The 10,600-nt window shown below is 47.3% G+C and overlaps 2 protein-coding genes across 4 annotated transcripts; both read right to left on the bottom strand.

Annotated features, from left to right (window-relative positions):
* Positions 1-297: 297 nt before the first annotated feature.
* Positions 298-6,328, bottom strand: smek1 (SMEK homolog 1, suppressor of mek1 (Dictyostelium)). Of its 3 annotated transcripts, none has more exons than XM_037244210.1 (15): positions 5,303-6,327; positions 5,132-5,187; positions 4,952-5,050; positions 4,261-4,878; positions 3,710-3,787; positions 3,518-3,634; positions 3,311-3,427; positions 3,103-3,234; positions 2,935-3,037; positions 2,710-2,868; positions 2,459-2,628; positions 2,102-2,244; positions 1,847-2,037; positions 1,507-1,718; positions 298-1,425 (listed from the first exon to the last, which is right to left on the bottom strand). In XM_037244210.1, the coding sequence occupies exons 1-15, from the start codon at positions 5,442-5,444 to the stop codon at positions 1,300-1,302; spliced, it is 2,463 nt and encodes an 820-aa protein (XP_037100105.1). In that variant the 5' UTR covers positions 5,445-6,327; the 3' UTR covers positions 298-1,299. The 3 variants fall into 3 exon arrangements, with proteins under 3 accessions (XP_037100105.1, XP_037100106.1, XP_037100104.1); XM_037244211.1 differs by having other exon boundaries at positions 2,102-2,241; XM_037244209.1 differs by having other exon boundaries at positions 2,710-3,037; positions 5,303-6,328.
* A 643-nt stretch (positions 6,329-6,971) lies between these two features.
* On the bottom strand, positions 6,972-10,439 carry tcp1 (t-complex 1). The gene is made up of 12 exons (XM_037244213.1): positions 10,322-10,439; positions 9,832-9,917; positions 9,637-9,765; positions 9,276-9,373; positions 9,092-9,202; positions 8,839-9,020; positions 8,474-8,600; positions 8,189-8,364; positions 7,988-8,111; positions 7,709-7,901; positions 7,471-7,634; positions 6,972-7,364 (listed from the first exon to the last, which is right to left on the bottom strand). The coding sequence occupies exons 1-12, from the start codon at positions 10,392-10,394 to the stop codon at positions 7,151-7,153; spliced, it is 1,677 nt and encodes a 558-aa protein (XP_037100108.1). The 5' UTR covers positions 10,395-10,439; the 3' UTR covers positions 6,972-7,150.
* Between the last annotated feature and the right edge of the window lie 161 nt (positions 10,440-10,600).

Here is a 10,600-nt window from a genome sequence, read left to right as displayed (position 1 = left end):
ATTGTGGGAAGCAGAAGGATGCTTAGAAGGAAGATACAACAGCAACTTAAAACGACAACGCATGATTGACTTCAGGCTTTTTTACAAGACAACATTGCCCTCTGGCGGACAAAAAGTGAACCTGCAAGTCTGTGCTTTAACGTCAACTATTTATTGCTTAGTTGTGTTACTATGGGCATTTATTTGAAAACGTTTGGGTCCGCGTGGTGTCAAAATACTAACTTTAAAGAATCCTGATTTAAAAACTGTGCCACGACATGGAGACACTTGAGGACACACGGTAGTAGGACACCTTACAGCAAAGTTCTTTTTAATGGTCCCAAGTATTCTGAACAACTAAGTGTACACTCATGTAAAAGGAAACAAAAATGAGAAGATATGACAAAATACATCATATCTAGAATTCCACTCAATCTTTAATCAAGACGGGATTACAAATTTCTCCAAAAAATCTGCAGTTTCAAAGGGCAAAAATGGTAAAACTAGCTCACCTACTGAGGTCTTTAAAAACCTGTTCAAGTGTGACTGAAAACATCCTGAACGTTTAAAGGCAGGTCTCTTTTTGTCGTCATTTACAAAAACGTAAAGAGGGAGAGAAAAAAAAAACAAAAACCAGGAGAAGGGTTTGTGAGACAAAGTGAGAAAATGAAATAAAATGCTGGCTTTTTTTTCCCCTCCTTTCTCCTCTTCGAAAAACCAAACATCTGCCGGAGAACGACAACACTGATGACATGATCAAACTACAAGACGGCTTTCTTTTGTCTGGTCCTCGATGCTAACTGAAAGGACACGAACGCAACGGACGAGGAGGAGAGGAAGAAAAGAACGAGAAGAAGATTCTGGAGAGGGGTTTGAGTGTGTGGGTCTGAATTGGCTGAACCATTTGGCCAAATGATGTCCTTCCCTGAGTGGAGGGGGGGGGCAGTGGGATTATGATCCAAGTGCGCTAGCTCTTGGGGGATTTCAGTCTGCATATACATGTTTTTTTTTGTTTTCGTTTTTTTTTTTCATGTGGTCTTTTCCAGCGCTTGTCTCACTGCGCGGCCATTCCTCCGCCTCGACTTGACGTCCATCCCGTCAAGACGCGGTTCCCTCCCGCTCGTATGATTGGCACTTGTTTGAATCGGGCTGATCGAAGGTGAGGAGGAGGAAGAATCCATTGGCGTCCCATCTCCTCCGGCGGCGGCAGAGTGCGGCTTTTCGTTCATTCCGTTTGTTGAGGGTTGATCGTTCCCGTATGAAGAAGAAATTGCTGAAAACGTCTGACTGGAGCGCAAAGAGGAAATGGCGGCGTGTCTTTTAGGAGTTCAGTTTGGACTTTTTCGAAGGCGGCAGGGGGTCGTCTTTACTCTCGCCGTCCTCCTCCTCGTCCTCTTCCTCGTCTTCGTCGTCATCGGGATAGTCCACCAGTCCCACTAATCCTCCCTACGGAAGACAAAGAATTAGCATTTTCTACAAGCGGAATTAAAAAAAAAAAAAAAAAAAGATAGTGATATTTAGACACACCTTTGTGGTTACCGCTGGCGTGGCACCTGAGCTCCGCGTTCCCGAGCTTGGAGACTCCGGTGAGCCGGGAGAACCGGGGTTCAGGGAGCCGGACGACGGCGGGCTTGACAGGCTGGTTTTGGTGGCGCCGGAGAAAGAGAGTTTGAAGCTCGGGTTCTGCCTGCCCGACAAGCTCGACTTCCCCAGAATGTCCTTGTCGTCCGTGTCTTTCACTGCGGGCAGAGATGGAATACAGATGCCAAGTAAGATAAAATGGAACAAAATTCTGATCATTTATTTAATTAATAGCGGAAATATGCATCAATAAGTTTTTTTTTTTTTTTTTTAATAAGTGACTTGCATTTTTTCCTCTCCATGAATTTGCTAATAGGCTCCATGAGGTCCTCCTCGCTCTTCATCTTTTCCGAGGGACGCACGACAGGCTCGCCATCCTCGAGGTCTTCCTCGTCCGTGTTGAACCACATCTCCTCCTCATCCTCCAGCGTGCGTGCGTCGCGACGGAAGCGGTGGTTCCTCAGGATGGAGCGCATGCTAATGAATAATAATGAAGTTACTTTTTTTTTGTTGCAAATATTTGGGCAAAAATTGTGCCTACCTGTCTAGTTTGGGGTTGTCCTGCCTCTCCCGCTGCTGTTCGTAGCGCAGCTTGAGGCCCTTGAAGGTCTGGACATAGTCCACGTCCTCCAGAGCCTTCCAATAATTCTCAATGATGTGAGCGGTGAGAGATTTCACATCCTCCTAGAGGCAATGGAAAAGAGGAGAGGGAGGGTAATGCGGGGGGGGGGGTAGTGATATTGGGGCGCAAGAAGAGGAGAACAAAAAGAAAAAGGGGAGGGAAGGAAATGCACCATACAAATTAATAAGCATTCAAATCATTGACACCCCAAAAGTCTTCATTATTTGATATCGGGGTATTTTTTTCCAAGGAGATTGACCGAAACAAACTACTCACCACACGGACATACTCAAACATCTCGATGATGGCCGAGTTCATGAGATTGTAACGCGAGCCGTTCTTGAGAAAGGCCTTCACCACGGGCTCAAAGAGGAAGTTTCTCATGATGTAGCGGTTGTAGAATTCGTCTTTCAGACCAATGATTCTCCGCATGAAGCGCAGGGCACCTGGCGCGACGCAGGAAGACAATTTAGAAAACTACGGGACTCTTAAAAAAAAAAAAAAAAAAAGATCTAGGGTGAGCTCACATAGTGCCAAGAAGGCGTGCTGAGATGCTGTGAGCACCAGGACCCTCCTGAGAATGTCCTTGTTGATGATGTAGTTCTTGATGTGATAGGTGTGGTGCTCCACGCAGAAGGTGAGCAGTTCCAGAATGAGCGCTAACAACTGCGAGGTTTGGAAGTCATCTAAGAGAAGGGAGGACATTTTAGTTGTCACAGAAGCTCCTCGAAACGGGGGAATCCGGTCGCTACCTTTGCTCGGCTTCTCCTCGGTGGTGTTGGCCAGTAGCGGAGCTGACAGGACGTGCATGCAGTGCTTGTAGAAGAAGCTGAGAAACTCCGTCTTTTCCGTTTTCTGTAGGCAGACGACTGGTGTAAATGATATTTCTGTTGAGACGCTTCAAAAAGCACCAAACTCACATTCACAGTAGCCAGCATGTTTTCTGGATCGACCAACGTTCGGAGCAGACCCATCAGCTGCACGGCCCCTCCCAACTCGGGGTCCGTGTCACAGATCATGTGTTCGATGATGAGGTTGATCAGTAGGATGTCCTGCAAACGCCCCCAGAAAAAAATTAAATAAGAACACAACCGTAATTTTGGCCCATGTTTGCAATCGTCTACTCACGTCATCATTTTGCTGAGACTCCTGCATAACAAATTCCCGCACCATGGAGGGGTTGTACTCCACCAGATAAGAGAAGATATCGGTGGCCGCCCCCCGCACCTGAACGTCATCCATTCCCTGCATCACAAATAAAGGCGTCTTGGATTTAGCGTCATCCCAATAGTGAAGCGGGATTGCTAAAATGGCCGTCGAGGTGTCTCCGCTCACCAGTATGACCTCCAGTGCGGGAAGAATGCCCATATTCGACAGTGTCTTGAAGAAGGCATCTCTGTTTTGAGGTTGTAATGTTTGTGAGAACGCGCAGAATTCCTTCAGGAAGTTAACCTGCGAAGCAAAAAAAAGACGCCGTTGAATAAAAAAAAAAACGATGCTTGGCGCTTAAACTGAAAACTGTCATACCAGTTCGTGTCTTTTGTCGTCGTCTGTCGCCTCGTCTGTTAGCTGTGCAAAAAGATCTGTCAGGAACTTCTCATCGTCCTGTCATCGGAGAAGAGGAGGAGGAGGAGGAGGGGGGGTTAGAACCATCAATCAATCATAAAAATAATATCCGAAACTAAATTGCAGTGTCATTGGGCTCATATCCGACGTGGCAGGTGAAAAAGCAAACAAATCACAATTTATGGCTTTGGGTTATAATCAGTGCAGAGATTCAACTTTATTTTTGCACTAACTCAATTCACATTTTGTCCGCAAGTACTGCATGAACAGTCCGTGCGCTTGAGTTCAATCCACATTAGTCGTCAAGGCAACTTCACCTGAGACAACAGCAAATACACACACACTTCAGTTTTCTATTCGGCATGACAGGTTTGCACAACACTTCCTGGTCTCTATGGAGACAACCACACACACGCGCGCACACTTTACACTCAAGGTCATGTGATCTAAAAATCTCCCAGAGTTATTTAACCTTAAAATTGTCACGGATGTCATGGATGACGCCAACCCACCTGAAGCATGCCCACAATCTCCACCTTGTTGAAGAAGATGAAGGAGTGCAGGGTGGACAGCATGTTCTCCTCAAAGACGGAGGGCGTGGGCAGCACCATGTCCTGAATGTACTGCACCCGATACGTCTGGTGGATTTTCTGACGCAGTTCAGGGTCCGAGATGGGGATCACCTCCTTAAAGCGGGCCGTTTTGGTGAGGAACTCGCGGTGCCGCCGCGGCTGCTGGAGCGCCGGGTCAAATTCCAGACAGCCGATGACGTCCATGATGCACTCGTCCGAGAACATGACCTCGAAGAGCGCCGTGCGGTTGAGTAGAAAAATGCCTTTGATGATTTCGTAGAGGTGGTGCAGTCCCTCCCGGTTCTCCAGATCCTCGCACACGCGGAACAGTTCCAGGAGTTTGCGGATGTAGCCCTCGTTCTCGACGGCCAGCGCCAGTTTCTCGCGCCGCAGCGGCGAAGGCAGCGAGGAGGCCACCAGCTCCGCCAAGTCCTCCAGACGAGTCAACTCGCACGGCGGCAGCTCCAAACCGGGCGATGACATGTCATCGAAGCGTTCCTCTTCCAGCTCATCCACAACATCTTGGGTGATGTCCACAGACGGGTCCTTTCCTTGCACCTTGAGAAAGAAAATTGCCTTCAATTCACTTTTTTCTGTACTAATTAGGAAATAAGGGGACATTTGCAGCTACCTGGCAAATTTTCTCCCAGATTTCATCACAGCCGGCTTTCTCCTGGAAGCTGAGGGCCAAATCGTAGTTTTCAGCCTCTGACCACACGATCAGCGTATCCTGTCAAAAAAAAAAAGTGTCACATGCATGTCAATAAACAAAATGACGACACTGCACTTGAACTTTACAAAAAGTACCCACCTGCTGTTTCTGGTATGCTGTGTTTGTGTTTATTTTGGACTCCAGTAGTAGAGAACCTTGAGTGCAACAAACAGAGAAAACTAATCAGAATGGAAGTTTTACCAGTCTTTTTTTTTTATTTTAACACAAATATTATTCAAGTCAAGGAGCGCATACGCAAAGCAAACTCACCGTCACTTTCGGCTCGCACCACAAGAGACGTCCCCTTCAGTCGGTCCACATACCCCGAAGAGACGTGTCCGGTACCGCGGTCGTCCCACTGTCTGTCCTCATTGAGGGTATAAACTTTGACTCTTCGTCGAGTGTCCGTCATCCTGGCAGGTTGGTCGTGAGCGGTCCCCACCTTCCACCCAACCCGTGATGGGCTGTTACAGGGGTACCTGCTTCACCTTAGTAACGCCACAACGTCCAATTCACCTCTCGGACCGGGTCCACCAATCGAGCTTGTCAGATGACCTGACAATTCTTCCTCCGTCACAAGTGCAGCTCTATATTCACACCAATGTATTTTACACGATATGATTTCCACCAAAAGATTTTTATCACCGGGTATTACATAAAAGCCAACGTGATGAGTAATAACAACAAAACATGTTAAATATACAACGCGGACGTGGTGGGAGTTTACACAACATCAACACCACGCAATGGTGACATGAATTACGTGCCCTTATATGTGAGAATAAATCCAAAAGTCGACCAATTATCCCCGTTGTTAGTTGCGCTCAACACACACACGCAACGTTAGCGAATAGCGAAGCTAACGAGTTGACTTGCCTCCTTGTAAACCAAATCCAAGCAATTCGTATCTTGACCGTGTTAAGGCAAAATTACCCCAGCTGCACACCGAAAACATTATTCTCACACTTGCGGGCAGTACTGATCGTTTGTTTTGATGCTAAACAATGTTACTCAATAATGCGCCAGCTGGCTAGCGCTAGCTGCTATTTCTTCCCAAAGTGTTCCGCCATGTTCTGGCTCGGGGCCGCGGAGAGAAAACTCTCTCCTTACTGGTACTTATACATGCCAAAAATAATGCAAAGCAACAAGTCGTGAGCGTCAAATTACTTCGAGCGTTTTGCTTTATACCGCATTGCTATTTGCCATTCATTCCCGATGTCTTGCTCGGATATTTGCTAACAGTCCCCCGTGAGTATTCAGCCATCTTGAGCCCCAACAGGCTATACGGGGTTTCCAGCACAGCAACAACAGGGCAGCCCGCCACATTTAAAGAGACAGTAAATGACGGAAGTCGCGTTCTCTTTATTACGAGCACGTAATAACAGTCAAGACACAATTTGTTGTGTTTTAGGAAAAAAAATCACAATTACAGAATTTGTAAATGAGAAAATATATATATTTGGGGGCCGATACGATGCTATTAAGGGCCCAAACAGACTGCTAGAAGGTCCTCATTGTTTTTCTATGGATTCCCATTTTTCCCCGTAAGGAAAATAATTTTTGAAACACTAAGCATGAACAAAAACTCACCATACTTTGCAGGTAACATGCCTGGCAAATATTGTAATAGTATTTTAAAGTTGCCATACAAGAATAGGGGGGCTGTAGCGCCCTCTACTGGGTCTAACTGAGACCTGTCCCACTACATTGGATCTGCCTCTGCAAAGAGGCACGTGTACATTTATATTTGCACATTTACAGGTCATACTTTTGCCCTTTGCTAGATTTATTACTTCTATAGGTCATATTTTAATAAAGTCCTGGAAAATAATGCTATATTTGAGGGTCCAAACTTGGGCAAAAACTGTAACGTGAAGAGCTATTGAAACTTTGCATCATGGTTTTCTTTTGTTTTCAAATAACAGACCAAGAACAAATGTTGAACTTGTATCAACGGCCATCTTACCGCCTTTGGAGCTTTATTTAAGTGTCCAAAACAAAAGAGCAAAATCACTTACAGTCAAAGAGGGAGGAGGAGTGGGGGACTCAGTAAACAGGCAAAGTGCAAAGCCTACATACACTCGAAGAGAGCCGTTTCAAGAGCTTAATCACGTCAACTTAACCCTCGAGAGAGCCGGAGCGCACGGCGTCCTGGTACGACTGGCCGCCCTCCTTAGGCTCGGGGAAGAGCTTGATGAGGTCGTCGATGCGCAGGATGGTGATGGCCGCCTCCGTGGCGAACTTCAAGCTTTTGGTCTTCACCATGGTGGGCTCATACACGCCCGCCTGACGGTTGTCCCGGGGCTTGCCGTTCAACAGGTCCAGACCGATCCTGAAGCAAAACACACCGCCCGTCAAGTATCGCTTTTGTTTGGAATCTAAACTAAAAGGAACTGCTGCTCCAAACTAAAATGAACCTTTCTTCCAGAACCACTCACCATTTGAGATTCTTGCGTTCAGGATTGACCTGTGCCTCGTTGTGGAAGGCCCTCAGCTTGGCCACCAGGTCCGTCGAGTCCTGCGCGGCGTTGACGGCCAGCGTCTTGGGGATGACGAGCAGCGAGCGAGCAAACTCGGCGATGGCCAACTGCTCCCGGGAACCCTGAGCGTACATCACAGAGCAAAAGTGGCACATTTAGCCGCCGGTCGCCATCGATATGGCAACGCTTTTCTTACCATGCTGGTGGCGTAATTCTCCAGATAGATTGACAGAGCCGCCTCCACGGCGCCACCTCCCGGGACCACCGACTTGGACTCCAGCACCCTCTTGACCACGCAGAGCGCGTCGTGCAGCGAACGCTCCATTTCGTCGCACATGAAGTCGTTGGCCCCGCGGAGAATGATGGAGGCCGACGTGCGCGCTTTGGTGCTAGAGGGTAGCATATTATTCTGATTAATGTGGAATTTTTTTCATGAAGCTGTGGTTGTTTTTTGAGTAAAGTTCTGAGCAATTACTTCTTGACGAGGATGAGCTCGTCATCGCAGATGCGTTCTTGCACGACCTCCTCAGCTTGACCCAGCATGGTGGCCTCAAATGTCTCCTCTCCCTCCAAATTGGTCAGAGACGGGCAGATAGTGGCTGATAAAACGGACAAAACAAAAATATCAAAATAACATTAACGCCATATGTTGAGGAGTCAAGCTGGCTCGTCTTACCGCCTGTGGCCTTGGCGATGCGTTTGAGGTCCCTCTTGAGGACTCTCCTCACAGCCATGGCGCCGACGTCCACGAAGTACTTGAGGCACATGTCGTCGATGCCGCCGGTGGTCAGCACCACGTTGGCTCCGGACGCCAGGATCTTCTGGATCCTTTCCTTAGTGATGTCGGACTCCCTGCCACAAACATTCCCATTCTGTTCACTCACTATGTTGGCGATTCACTATTTATTTTGTCCTTGTAATTTTGGAAAAGCAGTGCTGTGGGAAAATAAAAAAATTCTACCTTTGTCGGATTTGGTCCAGCTTTTCTGGATCGTTGATGACGACTTGGACGCCCATCTTCATCTTGGTCTTCTGCAGGCTGAAGTCCAGACAGGCAATCTTGGCGTTGACAACTCTCTTTGTCATGGCTACGGAGAAAAGGAGAGTTTCTCTCAAAAGTTTCATTTTATACGAGTTGGGACACAAAGTGTTTGGCCAGGAAAGAGTCGTCACAGGCTCGTAACCATTGTGACCGTGTTCTCCCCAAAGCCAGGTTTCTGTATCCCACGCGTATCACTGCCTAAGTCATTGCAAAAGACGAGGCAGCAAACAAAAATGGGAAGGTGCTTTCGAGTCGGGGACGTCCGTCTTCCAAATGCAACGTACCTTGCGAGCCCACCATGCAGTTGAGCGCGTAGCCGTTGACCAAGAAGCTCTCCTTCTGGCTGCGACCGTGGGCTTTAAGCACGTTGACGGAGTTGATGGGGTACTTGGCCGTCCCTCTGCTGTCCACAAACTTCACGGCAATGGCGGCGTCCACCACCATGTTGGCGAAGAAGTCGGCGTCTCTGAGGACTCGGGGTCAAGGCGGCAATCACGTAGCGGCAGCTTTGCTAACATCTCAAAGCGGAAAGGATACACTCCGATGATCTTGGAGGACATCGAGGTCTTTGCTGCGTTGAGCAAGCACTCCCTGCCCAGGTCGTCTGTTCCGATGGTGAGATTCTCGTTGATGTAGCGCACCGCCTCCCTGGAATCAAAATTCATCAGATCGTCTCGAGTCAGCGACAAGTGACCAACCTTCTTCTGGGAGGACGTCTCACTTGCAAGCCAGGCGATAGCCGCTGATGACCGACGTGGGGTGAATCTTCTGCTTGACCAGTTCATCGGCGCTCTTCAATAACTCCGCAGCGAGGATTACCTAACACAGAATGCAGAGTTCAGTGCCACCACACAGCAACTGGAGTTATGACTTGTGTAAACTGTCTTAAATATTTTAAAAATCCACTGTTGCATCTATTCAGTCGAGGCAGCAGAAGTGAGGCTGCATATCCTCTTAAGACATAGATGAAGTTTCTCTCTCCTGTTAGCATAGCCACACGTCCGTAGAAGTAGGCAGACGTATGGTACTAAAACAGGACACGACAGCACACCACGGTCAGGACCGAAGAACTTTCGACTCACCACAGACGTGGTACCATCCCCGACTTCCTTGTCCTGCAGGTCAGCCAGCTCACAAAGGACCTTGGCGGCCGGGTGCTCCACTTCCAGGAGCTTCAAGATGGTTGCTCCGTCGTTGGTGATGGTTACGTCCTGTACAGAATGAAAGAATATGGCATACACTTGTATATAAAACAAGGTGGATCAACCAAAACTCACCCCAATATCATCCACCAACATTTTGTCAAGGCCAACTGGTCCAAGGGAGCTCTTGACAATGTTAGCGATGGCTGCCGCAGCCATGACTGAAACACATCACACATAGTGAGATTGAGGAGGGAACATCATGGATCATAAACAAATGCGATTTTGGTCGTATTGTTCTGTCGTTTTATTAGGTACGGCAACAAAAGATGCAACCACACCTTCAGACAAAGACAGAGATTTTCTACCCCGTTAATAAATCTATCCATTCATGATTTAGAATGGAAGGTGCTAAAACGGGATTGCAAATTGTTATTTTCTACTTTGGTGCTGTTATATTAATGTTTTCTGAGACATTATAACAGAGCATGACAGCCACTTTTAAGCTAGCGTTAGCACATGGCTCCGCATGTGCTAAACACGAATCGTTCATTGGCCTTTACGGAGTGCAAAAAACACAAAGAAGCGTCCTAAACATGTCACGTAGTTAAGCACGACTACTCACCATTTTGGGTGCGAACAGATTCGCCAGTTGTTCGCTGGCCGAACACGTTTAACGGACCCTCGAGAAGAGACATTTTGGACTACCACACCACCAAGAAGAAAGAAATGGGCGGCGCAATGCACTATGGGTAAACCGGCCTTAATCGGAAACTTCGAGAAAAATATTTTTCATTCTGTCTTCAAATTTTGAATCGTGTAATTTCATTAATTTAGAATTTATATCACATAGGAATATGTTGAATATATGTAACGCAACGGCACGAATATCGTGTTTTTATAT

This window comes from Syngnathus acus, chromosome 24 (genome assembly GCF_901709675.1).
Source record: "Syngnathus acus chromosome 24, fSynAcu1.2, whole genome shotgun sequence".
NCBI lineage: Eukaryota > Metazoa > Chordata > Actinopteri > Syngnathiformes > Syngnathidae > Syngnathus > Syngnathus acus.
The sequence above is the reverse complement of the archived record's forward strand: the minus strand, read 5'-3'. Positions and strand labels throughout refer to the sequence as shown.